The sequence below is a fragment of the Eleutherodactylus coqui genome, chromosome 6 (assembly GCF_035609145.1).
Source record: "Eleutherodactylus coqui strain aEleCoq1 chromosome 6, aEleCoq1.hap1, whole genome shotgun sequence".
Lineage (NCBI taxonomy): Eukaryota > Metazoa > Chordata > Amphibia > Anura > Eleutherodactylidae > Eleutherodactylus > Eleutherodactylus coqui.
In genome coordinates this window covers 15729307-15753975 of record NC_089842.1, presented here as the reverse complement: position 1 = coordinate 15753975, position 24669 = coordinate 15729307, and the positions used below count along the sequence as shown (strand labels likewise).

General features: G+C 46.7%; 1 protein-coding gene across 2 annotated transcripts in view; it reads right to left on the bottom strand.

Annotated features, from left to right (window-relative positions):
* IGSF21 (immunoglobin superfamily member 21) overlaps positions 1–24669 on the bottom strand; it is a 463002-nt gene that overhangs the window by 80656 nt on the left and 357677 nt on the right. For both annotated transcript variants that reach the window (XM_066572610.1, XM_066572611.1), the window contains exon 5: positions 7946–8061. In XM_066572610.1, the coding sequence (XP_066428707.1) occupies positions 7946–8061 (116 nt within the window). The remainder of the gene's footprint in view (positions 1–7945; positions 8062–24669) is intronic.

Sequence of the window (24669 nt, the reverse complement as noted above, 5' to 3'; positions counted from 1 at the left end):
TGCTTGAGATGACGCCATCATTCATATTGCTTGTGATGAAGACAAATCATTGTGTGAACATGAGGATGAATAAGATTATGCTACAATGAAGCCCCCATTGGTTTGTAAGGAAATTCTCCGCCGGTTTGATATATCACACACCTAGCTTCCCATTGGAAATGATAGAGTTGATCCAAGATGGTGTCATTCAAAATGGCCGTCCTGTTGGTGGCATGGCCTTATAGGTTTCCTCCTTCCCTCACAGCTTGTATGCAAGATGGCATCACTGTCTGCCAACCTGTCTTTATTCGATATGGAGGTTTCCATACGGCCGAGACACGTTGTATACGGCGGCTTCAACCCTTGCAGAATCTCTCATGGAGCTCATATTGGTGGTCACCCAGCTTTTCCAGAACCAGCTCCCCCATTAGTCTATGCTCACATCACCGTTGGGTCTCCGTTCGGAGCCTTTGTTGGGAATTCTGCTAAAATCCCAGACAAAGTAGCGCTATTTCATTCGGGAAAATGGCAGACGGAATGACAGAAACTGAATGGGCGCCATTATAACCAATGGGGACCGTGAGCGCCATTTGTTTCCAACAGAAGACGTGTCCGTTCAGCCAGGGGATTCCGTCTTCCTGCTCCCGTATTATATTGGTGAAGGAAGATGGAAGCACCAAGTCTAAGGAGAAGGTCTATCTAAGGGTAAGTTCCCACGGCGTACTCCATGCCAAAATACACGTACAATACATTGATTGGTAGTGAGAATCCGGGTCTTTATGATGCGCTTTTTTCCCCAAAGTGTCGCGAAAAAAAAGTACCGAAGCGCCACTTCTGTTTCCCGCATCGTTTTTTACCATAGAAATCAACGGGATTTAAAATCTGCGTCAAAATAAGCGGCGAATGCAGAAAAAAAAAATCTGCCCCCTAAAATCCGCCGTATAAACGCACCCTTATTTATTTGGCGCGGTCCATTGCAGTCTAATGACTGTTGGGCTCCGCAAATAGTGTAGGCGTGCCATGATACCAACACAGTGCGCCGCGCCAATCGTGTTTGCAAGTGAAACAACTAAACATGGCTGCTTAGGTTCTGTTCACGTCTGCATCTGGGTATCCGTTTTTTTTACATATCGTCTGTTTTACTACAAGCGGATTCAAAAACGGAAGCCAAATTGAATCAAACAGAAACGGGTTTACGTTTTTAAAGCTGCGCTATTATTTCAGTCCAAAAAACGGAAACGAGACGCCTAGAAACCCCATTGGATTCAATGGGAAATTAAAGTGAAAACGCTCCTAGTTTCCGTTTTTTTGTTGCTATGATGGAACAAAACGCAAACCCGAACGCAGATGTGCGCAGAGCGACCGCTCAGGACTGACCGCTACTATCGGACCATGGTTATCTGGGTCACATGTGATCTGCTCTATTCACCCAGCGAGCTGGAAGCTTCGGGCGTGAACGGCTGCGGTGGAATGAATCATTTGCCGCTGTCCGCCATGTCCGTACAGTAGACTTCTCTCGGGAGAGGTGTTGGAGCTGTGTGTGGCTATTGGTGACAGTGCAATAGATTATGTTGAGATGTCGCCTGCCACTCTTGATGAGAGACATCTGTGGAGTGTCTGCTAGAAGCAAGTCCCATCGATTCTCCTGCGTTCCAGATGAGGAACCTGCAGACTCCTTAAAGGGGTCTCCCTTATAGAAATGTCATGGAAGTCATCATCTCCTAATGGAGCGTACAGTCTCAGGACTCATTCACACGGGCGTATTCATTACATGTAAAATATGGAGAGCGTAAACTCCACTGAAAACCAAGATCATAACATGAATACAGTACCAGAACCAAGCTCAGGAATAAATACGACACCAGAACCAAGCTCAGGAATAAATACAGAACCAGAACCAAGCTCTTAACAGAAATACAACTCCAGGAGAAAGCTCAAAACATACAGCCCCAGAACTAATCTTGTAACATAAATACAGCATCGGAACAAACCTCAGTACTTAAAAACTGTAGCTCAGTTCACCGATACAATACCAGAACCAAGATCAGTACATATACAAAGCACCAAAACTAAGGTCATAACATGAAAACACCAAAACTAAGCTTAATAATAAATACAGCACTAGAACCAAGCTTGGTACTTAAATACAATTCCAGAAGCAAGCTCAAAACATAAATACAGTTCCAGAACCAATCTCATGACATAAATACAGGATCAGAACGAACCTCAGCACGTAAATATAGTAGCAGAACGAAGCTCAGTTCACAGATACACTACCAGAAACAAGCACAGTACATAAATAAAGCACCACAACCAAGAATATGACATGAATACAGTACCAGAACTAAGCTTAGTAATAAATACAGCACCAGAACCAAGCTCATAGCATAAATACAGTATCAGACCCAAGCTCAGTAGATAAATACAGTAGTAGAACTAAACAATTGTGTTGCAGCTGTGCCAATGAGCTGACAGTAGCAGCTTGGAACATAAGAGGGGAAAACACATTATGATTCATGTAGTTTTACAAGATAGTCAGGCCGGCTGCCCTGAGGGCTACATCTGCCTGGTGTCCCCATTGGGAGCTGGTGGCTAGCACCATGTACATCCATCACTAAGCTGCATTCTAACATGTCAAACCATCCAACCGGTATCAGCGGTGCGACCGACGGCCGGGGGCTTCTGCAGCTGAATGAAGATGGAGGAACCGTAAGAACAAACCATCAATGATCCAACCGACTCATCAATGGCCAACAGAATGAATCCGTTTCCTCCCAACGTTCGCCTCGACAGCTGCCGATGAAGTCTAATTACTTCTCGTGTTCACATCTCATCGCGGGGTTGCCGCTCCTGCCGTGGTCTCGGGACAAATCTTTGCATTTTACCATGTGAGATCATACGGCTTTTATGTGACCCTTGACCCCAACATGGGACCTCATTCAAGGATGGAGTAGTGGTGGAGATTGACACTAGACAGTCAACAGAACAAGTGTGATGTTACAGCAGTGGCACTCAGCTTGCTTGTTACGCTCTTTTACAGAAACACAGTTTGGTGGTTACAATCTCTGATTGGCACACTCAGCTTGGCAGTTACATTATAACTGGGTGCAAATAGCTTGACAGTTGCAAACTTTAGTGGCCACACAGAGCAGGAAGAGCCTCTATCACGCATACAGTGCAGCGGTTTCAGTCTTTGTGTAGTTCACAAAGATAATGACACACAGCTTGGCGGTTGCAGTCTCTAATGGGCACAGTCAACTTGGTGGTTATAGGTGATGGCACATAGTTTGTTGTTAATTGGCAAACTTAGCTTAGTAGTTATAGCATAACATAAAAGAGCTTCAAATGGGTGCATAGCTTGGCAGTTGCAAACTCTAGAGGTGGCACAGAACAGGGAAAGTCTCCATCAAGCATACAGTATAGCAGTTGCAGTCTTTGTACAATTCACAAACATAAAAGCACATAGCTTGGTGGTTGCAGTCTCTAATGAGCATACACAAGTTGGTGGTTGCAGATGATATGTAGCTTGGTGGTTGTAGCGACACTGATGGGCACACTCAGCTTGGCGGTTGAAGATAAGGGCACATAACTTGCTGATTACAATCTTCGATGGGCACACTTAGCTTGTTGGTAGCAGATAATGCTACATAGAATGCTGCTTGCAGTCTCTAATAGGCACACTCAGCTTGGTTGCAGATAATGGCATGTAGCTTGGTGGTTGTAGTTTTTGACGGGCCCACTCAGCTTGGTTGCAGATAATGGCATGTAGCTTGGTGGTTGTAGTTTTTGACGGGCCCACTCAGCTTGGTTGCAGATAATGGCATGTAGCTTGGTGGTTGTAGTTTTTGACGGGCCCACTCAGCTTGGTTGCAGATAATGGCATGTAGCTTGGTGGTTGTAGTTTTTGATGGGCACACTCAGCTTGGTTGCAGATAATGGCACGTAGCTTGGTGGTTGTAGTTTTTGATGGGCACACTCAGCTTGGTTGCAGATAATGGCACGTAGCTTGGTGGTTGTAGTTTTTGATGGGCACACTCAGCTTGGTTGCAGATAATGGCATGTAGCTTGGTGGTTGTAGTTTTTGATGGGCACACTCAGCTTGGTTGCAGATAATGGCATGTAGCTTGGTGGTTGTAGTTTTTGATGGGCACACTCAGCTTGATTGCAGATAATGGCACATAGCTTGGTGGTTGTAGTTATTGATGGGCACACTCAGCTTGGTTGCAGATAATGGCATGTAGCTTGGTGGTTGTAGTTTTCTGACGGGCCCACTCAGCTTGGTTGCAGATAATGGCATGTAGCTTGGTGGTTGTAATTTTTGATGGGCACACTCAGCTTGACTGTTGAAGATAATGGCACATAACTTGCTGATTGAAGTCTTTGATTGGCAAACTGACAATGATTATTGCTCAAAATTTGTCTAGACGGCTGAAAATTAGCGATAATCATTACAGGTAATCGTCGGCATCGTGCACTTTTTGTTTGAGTGATGGATTTTAGCCCGCATAAAATCCATCGCTCAGCCTCTGAAAGACAGAGCAAATTTGTTCCATTTGAATGAATGTCGCTCATCTTTCAATAGACTGCAGGATAACAGCGTACTGATCGTGTTTGCTTTGCATACATAGCAAGTACACTGTGTACTCTGCCTGGAGGAAAACAATGGAATCTGCCAGCAGATGTTTGCTCAGCTGGACCTGTGTTTAGCACACACCCAGCTGAGTAAACAACTCATGGAGGAAAATGAAGATGCTTGAAGGTCCTTTTACACGCAAGTTAAGATGATTAAAGCCATTAACACTTTATGCAAACACATTGCTAAATCTTTCGCCCATTCGAAAGATAATCTTGGCATGCAAAAGGCGGGTTGGTAGCAGATAATGGTACACAGATTGGGAAGTTACATTACATAGGGGTGCCAATACTTTTGCACTTAGCATTGAATTGTCGTTGTTGTGACCCCTTTACTTTTCCTATTTAGGACCTAAAGAATGCTCCTGCCAAATTTCATGTTTGTACGACATCGGGAAATTGGAGTCCCTGATGAAGCTTGGTTGCAGATAATGGCACATAGCTTGCGGGTTGTAGTTTCTGAAGGCACACTCAGCTTTGCAGTTACAGTATAATATATAAGAGTCTCAGATGGGCACACAGTATGACGGGTGCCAATAGTTACATAAAACTAGAATAGCCTTTATTGTGCTGCTATACAGCAGGACTGCAATGTAAAGCATGGGGGACAGGACAGCAACCTCAGCTTCTGATACAACCATCCCATGAGCTACACATGGATGTATCAGTGCAGCAAAAATGCATCAACCCAATCATTATAATAGATTTTTCTGCTGATGTCATTATCTCACAGCGAACTGTAACAAACCCTCAGCTGTGACAAGTATCAGTAATCAATATAGTAACCTGCATAGATTCACATAGCAGAGGGGTTTGTTACAATGTATCCAGTCTAGACAATCTTCTGCCAGATGCAATGTATCAGCCTGGAATACAGGGTGCTTGTGATGGACACATTGTAGCAAACTCTCAGCGAGCTGGAGGCGTTCATGTTTTTTACCCTGAAGGTCCATATTCACTGACAGTAAGCAGGAATGTTGCAAACAAGGAAGAAACAATTGAAGCACAAAGTCTATAAGAAATCTGCAGGACTTTTCATTCCACAGCGATTAAGCTTCATCTGCATACATATGGCATGCCTGCTTGTTGATGGGCTCCACCTGTAGTGCTCGCTGTGCCACGCTGCCATCCATCCAGGCCTGTGACATTCAGCAGGACAATGTAACAGCGGCTGACATCCAGCCTGTAATCAGGCGGAGAGCCGCTGATTGATGAGCCAGCGGCCGGCGTAACGTATCCCATCACACGCGTCCGTACGTGCGAACGCCATAATCTGTCTCCATACATCCACAGCGAAAGCCGCAGGACAAAACGTCTCCGCGGCATCAATTATACATCAGGAACGCCTTCCCCTTTATGCCAGGAGTGTTCTCAAGGTGCCATTAGGCGCGTGTTAATAGCGGGCGTCGGAAGAGAGAGAATGCAGCTTTAAGAAGGGCTTAATGGCAGCTGAATAATGGCGCTTAACGCGAAATAGCGTTTTTTTTATCTGAGCGATTCAGTAAGTCAGAGGCGGCTTCAATGGGGCTTTTTTTTTCTTCTTCTCTCTCCTCTCTAAACAGCATTTTAACATCGCTGCGCATCCGTCACATGGCGCGCGCCGCAGAGGGGGCAAGAGACCAAATTATGCATTCCGATTACGGAGGATGAAGAATAGGCAGGATGGAGGCTGAGCAACACAAAACAAGAGATGCCTTGATTGGAAAGGCTTGTGCGCGGCGCTGAAAGGAGAGCGGATAAAAGCAGCCGCGCCGCGCTCGATACCAATCTACAAAGCACATTAAGATGTATTAATTTAGCAGGTCGATTCTGTCAATAGGAGGCTGCTGCCGGGATTGTCGCCGCCGTGAAAGGCAACAGGAGGCGAAACAACAACGCCGAATGATGTTTGCTCATTTTTTTTAACCGCTCTCGTTTTATCTAGAATTGTCGACTTTTGTGAAAATACTTATCACAACAACGCGGAACGGATGGCGAAATCTCCGGCGACGGGAGCCGCGCCACCTGCATGACAATGCGAGGCGCCAACCGGGCAGGAACAATAGCAGCGAGGATGATGGGAGTGGTAGTGTGGGGAGAGGTAAGGACACACCCACAGCCCGGCTGCCATGCTGGGAGGGCAAAAGACAACTTATTGCCTTCATTTTGGCAATAGCAAAGCGGGTACAGTAAATTGGTGCCCGCGATGCATCCTGATGGCACAGCTGGCGGCTTGCAAAAACTATTTGCTTGGAATGTGGAGTTTATTAGACCCCATCTAGGGGCGTTGGATCATCTTCAGAACCGCAGCAGTTCATCGCCGTGTAGACTCCACTCGGTGATGAAATCGCTCTGTAGGAATATCGGCCCCTGGGGACAGGAAGCTTCTTGTAGTCGCTGCAGGTTAGAGGGAGGTGCTGATATGTTCTGACCAGCTGACAGGAAGGGGTCAGCGATTCATGCTGCTTGCGCCAAATTCTGTCCTCCCATCAGCAACAGAGATCTGGATCCATCTGACAGGTGATGTTTTTCTGCTGCTAAGTGATACAAGTTTTGCGCTCTTTTGCCCACTGGAGTCTCGTCTTTCTTTTCTCTGCGCTGGAACTGGTCGTCTGCTGTTATACCATCCGTGCGGACAAAATGGGAATTGCGCATTCGGACACGTTAGTTGGATCACCGGTATTGTATTCAGCTGCTTCTGACTGTGCAGCCTGTTGGTCAGAATGATTCCTGACATCCTCCTCCGACCCCTTTCAGTGATGAGTTATTTCTGCCCACAGTGTTACCTTTTGCTACATGTTTTGCTTCGATCACGCCATTCTAGCCCCGATGACCCGGCCTCGCTGAAGTCGCTCAGATCGCTGGATTTTCACATCTAATATGGATTGACACTGAAACTGATCCACGGGAAAAGTGATTTCATGCCGCACTCCGGAGTCACAGCGCAAAGGAAGTGCCAAACATGAGAGGGGAAAGGTCTCTGATAAAATAGCTATTAGCGGATATTAACACGTTTTCTGGTCTTACAAATCCGTATTTTAGATTTTCCTATGACTGTTCAGTAACCCAGAATATCTGATAATCTGGCAGTTGGCATTGCCCATCACTGGGCTCACTCATTATTCGCTGGTGCCCGTCCGCTCTCACATAGCCACCACTGACACAGGCCAGGTCCTTTTTAGGACTCTAAATGACACACTGTGTTTTAGATGCCCCAGTTATGGTGCCGAGCGGCGCTGACAGTCATTGGTACGCCGGATGCCAGGGTGGGCATAACTGAGAGGGGGTCAGCAGTGTGTAGTACAAGCTAGTGCATTACGAGGGTCTCTGCACCCGGAGTCCGTTATTCACTGACCTGTGGAGCCGGCTTCCCTCCGCACACGATGCACACCAGAGTGAAGTTCTGGGCCTGGTACCGGCTGAACGGCGCCGGGGTGTCTGCCGCGATCACAGCGATGGAAACCGGAGGAGCTGGAGAGAAAAAAGACATTATGGTTACTCATCATATCCAACGGGCAGTCAGAGGCATCGAGCGGGTACAGAGGAACCCTGCGCATCACGTCTACTCCCTACAGTCCCCCCCCAAAAGTCCTGGATAACCAACACTGCAGCATCACGCCAAGGCATTGGGGCTGGCACTGGGAGCATTGGGGCTGGCATTTAGACCACTGTGATTGGCACTGGGGATGGTGTGGCTGGCAATGACAGGGGGATTGTACTTTCTGCTCTATTGCTATGTACAGTGACAGAATATAATATGGGCAGTTTGGGTGGCCGCCTGGGGTCCGAGGGCCCTAAGATTTGAGGCACATGCAGTTTTGTTGGGGTTTTTGCCGTGAATTCCAGCAAAAACTGAGATCAAAGATCACAAGATCAAATATGTGCCAGCCCTGATTCCACAGAGGAGGAAATGGTGAGCTGCTATGTATGGGGTCTTTAGAGGGTTTGGTCTGGGGTCTGTATTTAGGATCAGGTCTAGGGTCTACATACATTTAGGGGTCTTGTCTGGGGTTTGAATATAGGGTTTCTAGTGACTGTAATAGTTTAGAAGGTCTGGGGTCCGTATTAGTTTCGGGTGTGGTCTGGGGTTTGAATTAATTTAGGGGATCGGGTCTGGGGTCTGAATTTATATCTGTTGCTATGGAGGTTGGGGACAGTTGCAGAAATGAGGGGCCAAAGCAACAAACTCTGCAGTCACCAGGAGAGAGGTTATCGTGGTGGTCTGGGCCACATGGAGAAGAAAAGAGAACAACTGTGCTTTGTGCAATGAGATCTGTGCAAGAGTGTGCAGCACCTCTAGAAGTGCCTGCATAGTCGAGGTCATATGATGATATGTGCAGGTCTATGCCTGAAGCCGAACTATTCTGCAGAGAAGGCGAGTACACGCTGCTCTGTGTGAGGCTGGCTCTGGGATCTGTATTCCTGGGTCTGTGTTTATTTAAGACTTTGATCTGGGGTCTAAATTAACTTTGGGGATCTGATCTAGTGTTTGAATGTAGGGATTCTAGGGGCGATGACACTTTTTTATTAGTTTAGGGTATGGCCTGGGGTTTGAATTAATTTTGGGATCAGGTCTTAATTTCTATGTGTTGCTATGGAAGCTGGGGATGACGGCAGAGGTCAGGGGCCAACGTTGCCTCAGCAACAAACTTTACAGTCAGCAGAGAAGTTGTCATGGTGGTCTGTGCCGAACAGAGAAGTAAAGGAAAGAGACATCTACAATCAGAGGAGACGTCACCTGTGATTACTTCTGACAGTTCTAATATAGGAAATCCTTGTATTCTACAATACGTCTCCATGTAGCCACGGCCCCAGACAACTGGGTGTTACCGTTCCTCTTGTCAAGCGGATTGGTCAGATACTGTCAGCAATGACTGGAGGCTGTCAGTATGTAGGAGCAGAGCCCTCTGATAAAGAGGATGGCAACATCCAGTTGCAAATGCTAGCAGAGAAAGGAAGTTTTGACTATATACACAGGATGCCAGGGCAACAGTGGAGAAGGGGGGCTGGGCATATTATGGGGACAGTCCAGGGAGTACGCTCTACTTAATCCACCACTGTACATGTACAGGAGGTGGACAAAAATATGGAAACACCATATGAAATGCAAGGGTTTTAACCATTAGCACTGAGCTGCCCTTTTTGACCCCTACTTGGCTGAGAGCTTCCCCACCAAATTTCTGTTTACTTCACCTCTTGCCCTGCTCTTGGTGGTTTTGCGAGCCAGCTGGTAACAAGAGTCTGAGTGGCTCAAACCCCTGACCAATAGAACCTTGTTTCCTGCAGCATCTGTGTGTCATATTACCTCCACTATAGTTGTTATAAATCATATTTCAATAAGACCTAGTTTTCAGGCATGCAGTTTATACAGTGTTTCCATATTTTTGTCCACCCCCTGTATGTGCCGATATTAGCACCGTGGGACGACACCAACATGAAAATCGTCTGCATTGTTGCTATTTTTGCTTGTACTTTTTCTACACACGGACCTGTGATCATCGACACGCTGTGAAATGAAGGAGCCGACCTCGCAGCCCTCCGCTCCGCACAGCTGTTGTGTCAGTAACACTGCTACCTGCACAGAAGGCCCAATCACTATTCTAACAGACATTGTATTTCAATGTTTCCCCTTTCTCATGCTCACTTCTTGCTGTCAGTGAATAGAAGCAACCATTTTCAGGTGCTGAACATGCATCCTGACCGCACAGCTGATGGACTGTTACAATGTATCCGTTTTGCTAGATAACGCCATCGTAGGCCGCGTTTCCAGGCCTCCGCGCCATTCCAGAAGTGGGCCGGAGGATTAGTGGTGAGACCAGGAGAGAAGGAGCCACAATCCTCTTCCCACCGGAGATAAAGCAGCTCTCAGCTCTGACAAGTGAACATTCAGATTTATTTAAATGAGATATTTTCAATATTTAAATCTATTCAAATGAGGCCCTTCTGCCGCCATCTCCGGAGCGGCGCTGCCTGCAGAGGATAAATGACTCCATCACTATAATGAAGTCTGGGGAATCTCTAGTAAATTGATCTCTCACTTACCTGGTACAACAGTAAATCACCAGGAACGTGGCGCCTAAATCATACAAATGTCACATTATCCACTTCCCATAAGCTCCTCTCCTCCGGGCACGGGGGTCCGGCCCGAGAGAAGACCCCGCAGGTACGACTTATTAATATGGGTTTTATCTGCAGTAAATCTATCATCATCTGCTCGGCATTCACAATGCAGCAGGAGCCGCAGGCTACACCGAAAGTCCGCCTGTACCCCGTTATATACCTGAAGACCCCCGCCCCATCATGTGGGCATCCACTACCAATACAAGTCCAGTTATGAGGCTTATGAGACAGACATTGGATTATAGAGGTTGCTGCCTTCTACTTCCCATGCTTTACACTGCAGCTCTGCTCCATTTGGGCACTACAATGACTCCAGCTTAGACAGATAAGGGCACAACTATGATCAGTGACTCCAGCTTAGTTATACTGTCTATTGCAGTCTGGGGTAGTCTAAAACCCACCTTTAAGGCTTAGACTGCTGTTCTGTCTCCCCATGATTTACACTGCAGCTTTTCTCCACAGAGCACCCCTATGATCAGCTATTCCAGCTTAGCTACTTTGCACTGGATAAATAGACTTTTAAAGTCTAGGATAGTCAGAAATCAAACCTAAAGGCTTAGACTGTGGCTTTGCCCTCCATGCTTTACACTGCAGCTCTGATCCATTACGGCACATCTATGATCACAGACTGCATTTTGGTTACTGTACATTGTCTATTGGAATCTGGGCTAGTCTGAAATCCACCTAGAAGGCTCAGACTGCTGCTCTGTCTGTCCCTCTGCTATACACTACAGCTTTGCTCTATTAGGACACAGCTATGATCAGAAATTCCACATTGGCTTTAGAAGTCTGGAGTAGTCAGAAATTCATGTCACAAGCGTAGGCTGCTGTTTTGTCCCTCCCCATGCTTTACACTGCAGTTGTGCTCCATTAGGGCAGAGCTCTGATCAGTGATTCCAGCTCAGCTACTTTGGCTTTACCTTGTCTATTATATTATATATCATCCCTGCATTGGCTACAGTGTCTATTGTGTCCCTCCCTCCCAGACTTCACACTAGTGGTTCCCAATCTTTTTCAGCCATGGAGCCCTTTTTGAAGCAAAAGTTTCTTGTGGAGCCCCATGGAGGGTGTGGTTAGGGGAGGAGTTAAGGGAGTGGCTTATCACGACATGCTTTGTATCTCCATCATTATTGACAGGGCAGTTTAAAAAAAACAAACAAAACATTGGAGCGGCACGCTGGGGCGCTGGGTGGGCTACTGATATACATTATATTTAAAATTAATCTGCTGCGGAATTAAATCCCGCACCTCATGTCAGCGTCCGCACGGGTTTTGTACAGATTTTTTCACAGGGTGTAGGAGAGGTTTTCAAAATCTCAACCACTTTGCTGCTACAGCGACTGCAAATTCCACAGCAAATCCGTCCCATATAGAAATAGTGACCCCCTATATTGGTGGACCTAGTAATAGTGACCCCCTATATTGGTGGACCTAGTAATAGTGACCCCCTATATTGGTGGACCTAGCAATAGTGACCCCCTATATTGGTGGACCTAGTGATAGTGACCCCCTATATTGGTGGACCTAGTAATAGTGACCCCCTATATTGGTGGACCTAGTAATAGTGACCCCCTATATTGGTGGACCTAGTAATAGTGACCCCCTATATTGGTGGACCTAGTAATAGTGACCCCCTATATTGGTGGACCTAGTAATAGTGACCCCCTATATTGGTGGACCTAGTAATAGTGACCCCCTATATTGGTGGACCTAGTAATAGTGACCCCCTATATTGGTGGACCTAGTGATAGTGACCCCCTATATTGGTGGACCTAGTGATAGTGACCCCCTATATTGGTGGACCTAGTGATAGTGACCCCCTATATTGGTGGACCTAGTAATAGTGACCCCCTATATTGGTGGACCTAGTAATAGTGTTCCCTATATTGGTGGCTGCAGTAGTGGCTACACACACACACACACACACACACAGTGGCCCCAGTAGTAAGAATGACCCCTATATCGGCCCCAGTAGTAATAGTGTCCCATACAGTGGCCCCGGTAGTAAAAGTGTCCCCTATATTAGCTCCAGTAGTAATAGTGTCCCCTATATTGGCCCCCAGTAGAAATAGTGACCCCTATATTGGCCCCAGTAGTAATTGTGTCCCCTATATCGGCCCCAGTAGTAATAGTGTCCCATACAGTGGCCCCAGTAGTAATAGTGTCCCCTATATTAGCTCCAGTAGTAATAGTGTCCCCTATATTGGCCCCCAGTAGAAATAGTGTCCCCTATATCGGCCCCAGTAGTAATAGTGTCCCCTATATTAGCCCCAACAGTAATAGTGTCCCCTATATTAGCCCCAACAGTAGTGTCCCCCACAGTAGCCCCAGTAGTAATTGTGACTCCCACAGTGGTCTCAGTAGTAATAGTATCCCCTTATCTGCCCCAGTAGTAAGTGTCCCTTATATCTGCCCCAGTAGTAAGTGTCCCTTATATCTGCCCCAGTAGTAAGTGTCCCTTATATCTGCCCCAGTAGTAAGTGTCCCTTATATCTGCCCCAGTAGTAGGTGTCCCTTATATCTGCCCCAGTAGTAAGTGTCCCTTATATCTGCCCCAGTAGTAAGTGTCCCTTATATCTGCCCCAGTAGTAAGTGTCACTTATATCTGCCCCAGTAGTAAGTGTCCCCTATATCTGCCCCAGTAGTAAGTGTCCCTTATATCTGCCCCAGTAGTAAGTGTCCCTTATATCTGCCCCAGTAGTAAGTGTCCCTTATATCTGCCCCAGTAGTAAGTGTCCCCTATATCTGCCCCATTAGTAATAATGTCCCCTATATCTACACCATCAGAGTCGCCTCAGTAGTAATAGTGACCCTTATATCGGCCTCAGTAGTAATAGTGACCCCCATATTGGCCTCAGTAATAATAGTGACCCCTATATTTGCCCCAGTAGTAATAGAGACCCCTATTGCTGCCCCAGTAGTAATAGTGACCCCTATATTGGTGGCCCCAGTAGTAATAGTGACCCCTATATTGGTGGCCCCAGTAGTAATAGTGACCCCTATATTGGTGACCCCAATAGTAATAGTGACCCCTATATTGGTGACCCCAATAGTAATAGTGACCCCTATATTGGTGGCCCCAGTAGTAATAGTGACCCCCATATTGGCCTCAGTAGTAATAGAGACCCCTATTGCTGCCCCAGTAGTAATAGTGACCCCTATATTGGTGACCCCAATAGTAATAGTGACCCCTATTGCTGCCCCAGTAGTATTAGAATTCCCTATTGGCACTAGTGCAGATTACAACAGGGGCTACTGGAACAGCTGTGGCCCCCCTACTGCAGGGTTCCCCAACTCCAGTCCTCAGGGACCCCCAACAGGTCATGTTTTCAGGATTTCCTCAGTATTGCACAGGGGATGTGATTATTGTCAGCGCCTCAGACATTGCCACAGGTGCAATTACCATAGGATATCCTGAAAACACGACCCGTTGGTGGTCCCTGAGGACTGGAGTTGGGGACCCCTGCACTAGAGTCTCGGACCCACGGCGGTTGCCCCAATCGCTCCTATTATAATCGGCCATTGGTCTCCACTCTACTCACCACTGTAGCCGTGTCCAGGAAGCCTGTACTGAGGAAATAAGCACGCAGGACCTCTGGTTGGCATAACAACGCAGATCACATGACCTGAGTCGGCTCATGTGATCCGTGTTGCTATACCGACAACGGGTCCTGCACGTTCATTTCCTCATTATGCGCTGTCCAGACACGGCTACAGCGGGGAGTAGAGCGGGGACCTAGACTCTCCATCGGAGCCCCTGACAATCACTCGCAGAGTCCCAAGGGCTCCTCCATCCCTCCCCATGCTTTACACTGCAGCTCTGCTTATTGAGTAAATGAGGATGTAAATCCAACAAGGACAGAAGATTAGAAACTAAAGTTCAAGAAAAAGATAACGAGATGACGGCTGCAGATTCTGAAGAGTCTGGAGAAGAGTACAGCCATCAGCCTCTCCTGAGATGGCTGATAACAGAGAGCAATTAGTGACTCTACAGCACAGCCGATGAACAGAATACAGGTTCGCTGTCCCTTTAAGGGTCTGATAAGTTCCTACAGGATTCCTTTTGCCGCCGCTGATCACTTGCAAGGAGCATCTGAGCCCCAGAAGCTTGCGAGGTGCGGCGGACGCGGGTGTATTCGCTCTTACCGCTCGCGCCTCTGGGGACAGACGGCCGTAAAAGCGCAGATATCTGCCGGCGTATTTTACTCACAGATCATAAAGAGACCAATTAAAATGGGGGAGAAAAAAGAGAGCCGTAAAAAAGAAAAGGGGCCGGCAGTTAACGCGCCGCCGCTGCTTGTGTTCTTTCCTCGGCGCTGCCAGTGGCGGGCGCCTTAATGACCTACCTGCTCTGTGCGCACGACACTGGGGAAGAGCGGGCGAATTATGGCGGCCTATAAAAGTGCGGCAAGACAGCGGTTTATTACTGCGCCCTCAGTCCCACTGCTTTAATTAACTTCACTCCCGTGCGATATTTTTTTTCCTATTCCCTCCTGCTATGAAGAATCTCTCCTCGCGCCCCTCCCCCGCCGCATTGTATATATGTCGCAGCGAACCCTTTACGGTTTACGGCGCCTTATTTTACAGCAAATTGTTAAACCTTCCACAACGTCGTCACGACGACCTCGGCGCCTTTTATGCTATTCTGCATTTTCGCTTTATCTCCTCATTTGTATCTGCGGCGCCGCAGAAACGGGAGGTCTCCAGCGACACGAGGCGAGGAATTACCCCGGCGTCAGGTGATCACGGAACGTCAGGTAATCAACAAGGTCGTCGGGTGCGGTTCTCATCATTAGCGGTCATATCTGCGCTACTCCATTCCGTCGGGTTAATGAAAGAATAGCGCAGAGTGGAATGTCACTCCGACCACTGAAACTACCCAGAAGTCAGCGGGGCTCATCAGATGCCAGTTTGACGCACTGGATCTGGCGCAGCGCCGTGGCTTCCTTTACGACCGACCGCCATAGAGCACGGCGATTTACACGGGTGATTTTCCCGTATGGGTCTTGTGCGTTACGGAAGGAAATAGAATGGACTGTTTTCAGCGAGGCTGATTTATGCGTGCGATTTTCTTCTCGTTACGATACTGCGACGCGGAAAACTGCAGCGCGTCCGATCGTTCTGCGAAATTGCAGAATACTTGCCTATTGTTTGCCAAGAGATAAAAAATTGCGCTGTCCCCGCATGGACACGCAATATAATGAGCGCAATGTGATTTTTTAAATTTCCCTATTGAAAAAACGTGCGTGACAATCGCGCGTTCGGCGATGGGATACGATTTATCTGACAAATCACATTGCGTTTGCCAGAATATCGCGTTTTTCGACATTGGTCGGAGTTTTTTGCACCATTATCACGCTCCGCCATGTGAATACGGTCTAAACAGATAGCGCACTTGCAACATTTTTGATGCGAACAGCATAAATTGCGCGGTGAGACACGGATTCTTCATTCATCGCATGTTGTGTCCATAAGAAGATCTAAAAACCACAACGAATTCAGATGAAATGCGCCTAAACGTGTGAAGGCGCTGCGGTATTCGTTAACTCGCCCATAGAAAATAATAATGCGCAAGAAATAAGACGAACGGCGAGAGAAAAAGCAGATGACGGACTCTGCAAATAATGGCCTCTATTTCCTTGCGAGTTTTGTGCGTCTGCAAAAAATGTGCGCGATGAAACTGCCCGTGTGCACGCACCCCAAGGGTTTTGCGTTGAGCTCCTACACGCAGGTTCATACGCGACGGATTTGCCGTGGCCGTTGGCCATGTGGACGAGATCTTGTAAAAACCTTGTGTCACATGGAGCAGCCAATCGAAACCAGCGATGCCGCGCGGAATTGACAGCCGCAGCATGTTAAATTTTTTTTTTCCCGTTGCGGCCTCACTCCTCTCTATGGGGAGAGAAAGTCACCGCGGAATGTCGGCGGCCGAACCGCTCCAAAACCTGCGGCGAAATGTGCCTATCCGGCGGAAATCTCACGATTTTTCAGTGTGGCCAAACCGCGAGATTTCAGTCCCGTGGGAACCCAGCGTAACATTTAGTTCAGATTACAATGTACAGGGCCCTGCAAAAGTCCCCCCCCCCCCCCATCTCCTTTGGTTCTATCTGCACATGTATCATTCATTGATAGTCAAAGAGGCGGTAGAACAGCTTCACGTGACGAGTAGTCTTTATGAAACATGTTACATCTCCAAGGAGCCTTCAGAAGATATTTGGAAGGGTGCGTCCTTTAGGTAACAGTCTGCACTGGGGAACATGGGGCTATGGGAAACAAACATGGACAATTCCTTTAAGCCCAGAGGCGGGCACACCTTCCTGTCGTCCTCCAGAGTCCTGTGCGGGCCAGGATCCCCAGATAGACAGAAGACACGGAGAGAAATCAGTTTAGCGTCTTGACGTAAATGTAATTGGAATCCCTCCCAGTATGAGGAGAAGGCGATCTACGAGGGGAAGTCTAATATAACGAGGCGGTCGGGCCGGTGAGCAGGAGAGATTGCTCTAACCCAAATGTATAAATGAGATCTAGCAGGAAGTATCCCTAGGAATAGCGGAGACGAGCGGCCGCCGCCGCCGCCGCCGAACTGGTTAAGACTTATCAGCAGAAATACTTTGCTCCTCAGTAATCAGAATTCACTTCCGCACAAACGAGAGACTTCAAATCAGTTGATTAATTTAAGAGGAAATTGGAAAGACGCCTCCAGGAAAGACGCAGCGTGGAGAATCTGTAGGGTCTCCCATGTTCATCCTTCATCAGGGAGAAGTCATCCTCAGCAGACAGGAGCTGACGTCAGGGCTGCCCCAAGACTTTCTGCTGCCTGCAGGGAGATGCGAAATAGCGCCCCCATCCACAAAACAACTCTCGTTTTATATGCATTGAAAGCGCCAATATACAAGATACCCAACACATATTAGAACCATTGAGCCTCGTCTGAAGCAACAGAGTAATAGTGCCCCGAGTATTGGCCCTAATAGTAGATGCCCCCCCTTAGTGACCCCAATAGTAATAGTGACCCCCTTTATGACCCCAGTAGTTATAGTGCCCCCATAGTGGCCCCAGTAATAATAGTAGAAAAGGAGAGGGGTGGAACAAACCCGATGGTATTGGAGGCTTTGGTTCCTGGTGAGTGTCTAGAGACCAAAAATGTGAAGAATGAATAAACTGTGGAGGTGCTGCCAGCCAGGAGAACCCACCAAACATGGGCACGGCCGATGTGTGAAGAGCTCTGGAAAGAAAAGACTGGTGGATAGGCGCAACTCTCCAGAAAAGATGGTGGGCGGCAGAATTATTATACAACTTCCCTTTTATTAAGTATATGGGACATTACTTCTGGGTCTCATCCTCCACTTCTCCTGCCGTCTCCAGCTCCATCACTGGTAACACCAGGACCATTTGGGTCCCATATCCCTTAGTCCCAGAAGTGATGTCCCACCCAGCTTCACTGAAGAAGGTGTTCTCCCCGAAATGTGTATCCTGTGCTGGTTTTTCAATGTACTTCATAAAAGAGCAGTTGGATAATACATCCTGCCGCCCACCATCTTTTCTGGAGAGTTGTGCCTATCCACCAGTCTTTTCTTTCTATACCAATAGTAATAGTGACCCTGTTAGTGCCCCCAATAATAATAGTGACCCCTTTAGTGCCCATAATAGTATTAGTGACCCCATTAGTGCCCCTAATCGTAATAGTGACCCTGTTAGTGCACCCAATAGTAATAGTGACCCCTTTAGTGCACCCAATAGTAATAATGACCCCATTAGTGCCGTCAATAGTGATAGTCACCCTATTAGTGCACTCAATAGTAATAATGACCATATTAGTGCACCAAATAGTGATAGTCACCCCATTAGTGCACCCAATAGTGATAGTGACCCTGTTAGTGCACCCAATAGTAATAGTGCCACTGTTAGTGCCCCAATAATAATAGTGACCCTATTAGTGCACCTAATAGTAATAGTGCCACCATTAGTGCTCCCAATAGTAATAGTGACCCCATTAGTGCACCCAATAGTAATAGTGACCCCATTAGTGCACCCAATAGTAACAGTAACCCCATTAGTGCACCAAATAGTAATAGTGCCACCATTAGTGCTCCCAATAGTAATAGTGACCCCATTAGTGCCGTCAATAGTGATAGTCACCCTATTAGTGCACTCAATAGTAATAATGACCATATTAGTGCACCAAATAGTGATAGTCACCCCATTAGTGCACCCAATAGTGATAGTGACCCTGTTAGTGCACCCAATAGTAATAGTGCCACTGTTAGTGCCCCAATAATAATAGTGACCCTATTAGTGCACCTAATAGTAATAGTGCCACCATTAGTGCTCCCAATAGTAATAGTGACCCCATTAGTGCACCCAATAGTAATAGTGACCCCATTAGTGCACCCAATAGTAACAGTGACCCCATTAGTGCACCAAATAGTGATAGTGACCCCATTAGTGCACCTAATAGTAATAGTGCCACCATTAGTGCTCCCAATAGTAATAGTGACCCCATTAGTGCACCCAATAGTAACAGTGACCCCATTAGTGCACCAAATAGTAATAGTGACCCCATTAGTGCACCCAATAGTAATAATGACACCATTAGTGCCCCCAATAGTGATAGTGACCCCATTAGTGCACCCAATAGTAATAATGACACCATTAGTGCCCCCAATAGTGATAGTGACCCCATTAGTGCACGCAATAGTAATAGTGACCCTGTTGGTGCACCCAATAGTAATAGTACCACCATTAGTGTCCCCAATAGTGATAGTGACCCTATTAGTGCACCCAATAGTAAAAGTGACCCTGTTAGTGCACCCAATAGTAATAGTGCCACCATTAGTGCCCCCAATAGTAATAGTGACCCCATTAGTGCACCCAATAGTAATAATGACCCCATTAGTGCACCCAATAGTAATAATGACCCCATTAGTTCCCCTCAGTAGTGATAGTGCCACCATTAGTGCCCCCAGTAGTAGTAGTGACCCCATTAGTGCACCCGATAGTAATAATGACCCCATTAGTGCACCCAATAGTAATAATGACCCCATTAGTGCCCCCAGTAGCATTTATTTATGAACGACTGCCTGTTTACTGTCAATGGAGGTGGGCGGCCCAGCTGGACAACCCCTCGGCAGGCAGTTAGTATATGGACCACCAGCAAGGAAGTAAGTGTGCAAATGGCGCTGGATCGGTAGAGCCCCTCCCCTACTTTCATTCTTACATGGGACATCATCCCAGATCCGGAGATGAAGAAGAGGCCAAGACGTCTTATTAATCTAATACGAGAGAACGGAACGTCTTTGATGAATGCGCGCACTAAATGTTCACATTTCCATCATAGACGACTTTGATGAATCCTCCTCAGATAAAATAAAATGCATTTGGAATATTATCTTCGGCGCGCGGAGCGCCATGAATCAACCAGAAAAATGGGCAGAAAAACTACACGGATATCTACAAAAAATGGCTTTGAACTGATGGATTGTGGGTAATGGTGAGAGAAAAAGGAAGGATAAAATGCCAGAATATTAATATTCATCTCTGATGAGCGATTAAAGAGACAGGGCGCCATTTTAGTTCTGTCTCTCTACTCTGTCAGCGCAGATGGCAGAGCTGCAACTGGTAACCGTCCTGTAGGGGGCGTCTCAACTAGGATGAGCGTCACGGAAAGCATGAATGCATAAGGACACAACCTACATATACATAAGTGTGAAAGGGCATATATGCGTATACACCATATATGTGACAGATATCTTCCTCTTATAACGCTCCAGCACGGATATGACCTCCAGAGACATTTACATCATATATGTGATATCAGCCGCTCCTCTTATAACACTCCAGTACTGATATAACCTCCAGAGACATTTACATCATATATGTGATATCAGCCGCTCCTCTTATAACGCTCCAGTACTGATATAACCTCCAGAGACATTTACATCATATATGTCATATCAGCCGCTCCACTTATAACACTCCAGTAAGGATATAACCTCCAGTGATATTTCATTATATATGTGACTGATATCAGCCGCTCCTCTTATAACACTCCAGTACTGATATAACCTCCAGAAACACTAATATCATATATGTGATATCAGCTGCTCTTCTTATAACATTCCAGTACTGATATTTACATTTTATATATACATACTGATATCACCCACTTCTCTATATCGCTCCAGTACTGATATATCCTCGAGGGATATTTCATCATATATGTGACTGATATCAGTCGCTCCTCTTATAACACTCCAGTACAGATATAACCTCCACAGACATTTACATCATATATGTGACTGATATCACCCACTCCTCTTATATCGCTCCAGTACTGATATATCCTCCAGGGATATTTCATCATATATGTGATATCTGCCGCTCCTCTTATAACGCTCCAGCACGGATATAACCTCCAGAAACATTAACATCATATATGTGATATCAGCCGCTCCTGTTATAATGCTCCAGTACTGATATAACCTCCAGCGATATCTACATCTTATATGTGACTGATATCCGCAGACCATCGCTCTGTCCTCATCTGTAGTGATATATTCTGCAGATTATTACACCGACGGCCTCTTCAGAGTTCTGCAGAGCATCCTGGCAGGTGGATATTGGTATATTGTATATTTGATTATTACACTTTTGCATGTATCGTCATTTTCTAACACACCACCGCCCCCCAAGTCTAGATTCGTATAGTGTTAGGATGACAGCCCCCGAGGCCCTCTGCAGCCCCATCCATCCCCGTGACCTCCACCGTCACTAGACCCGGGATCAGAAGCCCCATCCATCGCCGTCACTAGACCCCGGATAACCTTGAGCTGATGACACTGTAGGTACCGGCAGCCGCCATCTACTGACGGAGACGTCTTGATTTAGAAATCAGCAATCAGAAGTAAACCGCACAGATGCAGTAGCGGCGCGGCGGCGCGGGGGGGGGGGGGGGGGTATTGATTTAGAGTCTCTTAGGTGATAGGAGACACAAAATGATAAAAATAAAACCTTTCTTCATAAATCTTCTCTTTGTGTGAAATCTATCAAGAGAGAAGCGGAGAGCAGAACTATCTAAATCATCGGAAGCCTCCATCTCTGACCTTCACGCCAACCATCCGGTCGCAGCCGAACCGCTCACCTGAGGACGGAGTCACAGCGACGCTGGAGAGGGCACACTCCTAAATCCTGGCGGTGACAGCGCCGACCCCCGCAGGTCCCACCGCAGCAAACGTAGGAATTGGCGCAGTTAATGGAGAATGCCGCATTCTTATCATTTACACCGTGACATTTTATACACCGGGCGCAGAATTAGCAAAAAAAATCAAAATCAGGAAGGATAAAAGATCACAGTTTTCCGAACCCACCAATATCAGAAGGACGGGCCAACTGGGGGTGACCCGGCTCTTGGCTAGCGAGAGGCCTGTTATGTGGGTCATGAAGGGTATCGTTTCTCCTTAGGGAGAGCACCTAGAAGGTGAGTGAGGAGACCTATAAGGCCATGCATGCTCCTCTGGGAAATATGCAAATAGGGAAGCTGCCTACATCTTCAATACCTCTGCAGCGCCACCTTTTGGAAGGCAGCATTCCTGCAAGCCAATGCTAGACTCTTGTAACAAGCCTTGTAACAATGACTGGGAGTTGTAGGCCTCTCGCTAGCCAAGCTAGAAACCTACTGCAGACTGATGAGGGGCAAAACCCCTGAAACAGCTGTCTGTGTATGGATTCTGCTTGGCTTACAATTCCCAGTCATTGTTATAAGGCTTGTCTAAAAGGTCTCACATTGACTTACAGGAATGCTGCCTACCGATAGGTGGTGCTGTACAGACATTGTTCCATCTTCCCTATTTGCATATTTCCCAGAGGGGCATGCATGGCCTTATAAGTCTCCTCACTCACCTAATAGGTGTCTCCTTAAGGAGAAACATTACCCTTCATGACTGTTGTGTAGTGGAGTCACGGGAAGTAGCTGTCAGGCGCATTGATGGCTTATGTGTATGGGGGGGGGGGCGTCCATGTATATGTGGGGGGCAGCCGAAGAATTAGCTGTTGGCAGAATGAGCAGTCAGGTGCTGTAGTGGTGTTAACGCCACTTCTGCTATCCCGCTACTGAATGCAAGTGCCACATGCCACGACTATGCCAACTGCGTAGTGCAGTCACCATTCAAACTGAATGGCGGCGCCAGGCGGTCTGCACTAGACGTATAGCATGCCATTCTTCAAGGATGGCACTGCTACATCTGTATATAGGAGAGTAGCAAAATACTGTAGCTGTTAGATGAGCCAAGTGGTCACGTTACAGGGATATCGGTGGAAATAGTTATCAGCAGAACGAGCCGATGTGTCGTGAGAAATGGCTGCTGGCTGCACAGAGCCTTTAGGTGTATGAGGGGACTCAGGAGAAATACCTGCTGATCACACCTAAGGTTCATGTGTTTGAGGAGTCGGAGGAAATGGCTGTTGGAAAGAGACGAGGATTAAACAAAGATCCTGGAGTAAAGGAATTACAAAAACAGTCCACTAGATCTAGATTTCAGCTCTGAAGCTGCAGAATTATGAATACGGCTCTGAACTATAAAACTGTTAGAATAGCTCCGTTGGTGTTTAGATGTATTCTGCCACGCTGCGGTATCCCATTCATCCTAATAGTATATAGCGGATACATGACTCGCACTCCATATGGCGGCTTCCCGGTGACGGACGCGGCGCAGTAAACATCTCTGGCTGATAACGTGGGAAGGTGTAAATAGAAGAATAAACGCCCGTCCTCGCGGTGACTGCAATACTGTTTTCACCTCGGCAGAACCGACGCGGACCGCGCTACAAACATCCGGCGCTTTATGAATAATGGAAGGCACAAAAGGATTGAAATGCATCGCAGCACAAAGGAGCGAAACTGTTTATTCTGCCGGCGCACAAAATCTAATCCATTGATTAATCCTGATTTACGAAGTCAATTCTGGGAATTAATTGAATTATTTGGAGTAATAAAAGTTACCGGGGGTAACCGGCGTCTTATTTACTCTTCTAATTAGCCCGTTATCCGCTCGCACAGCGCGCTCTCTATGCGAACGCCGCGCTGAACGCACATCCACTGTAATGGGCGATGTGCGGGATTTTATACTTGAAGAGACACAACCGCCTCCGACCGGATTACTGCGGGGAAGGCCGACTTCAGACAAGAGTATTATGGCAGCGTGTCTGATGGGTCCGGGGCTGACCGCTTCCATGACACAAACGCAGGGGAACATCGTAAGTTCCCATGATGCTCCAGGTTCAGGTCGTTAGATCCCTCAGTCGGGCCGGGACATGCTCATCTGAAATGATCTTAAGCGGGGTGTAAAACAATGTAGCGGCGCTGTTCAGGGCTGGATGTGGCTTAGATGCTGCGGGGCGGCGCTATCTTACTTCCATGTACTGCCAACCGCTCAGCTTCCATGCAGCAACTCTAGAGGCAAGATGTAGTATTACATGTGGACATTCAGAGGTCATACGTGAGCGAATCAGGTCGGCCACAGTAACCATTTAATCACAGCAGACATTATTATATATATATATATATATATATATATATATATATATATATATATATATATATATATATATATATATATATATATACACACACACACACACACACACACACACACACAGTATACCTGCACACACACTGCATTCGGAAAGTTTACACCCTTTTACTTTATTACATTTTGTTATGTTGTGCAAATTAAAAAAAAAAAAATCCCATTTCCGCCCTTGTTCTGCACTCAGTGCTCCATAATGACAAGGTGATAATAGGATTTTAGAAATTTTTGTAAATTTTTCAAAAATTCTAAACTACCATTTTGCATTGACATTAGTATTCACACCCTTTGGTATGTCAACTGATGTTTAGCTCTGGGGGCTCCCATTACTCTTGATCATCTTATTTGGTGTAACCTGAGCTAAATTCAGTCGATT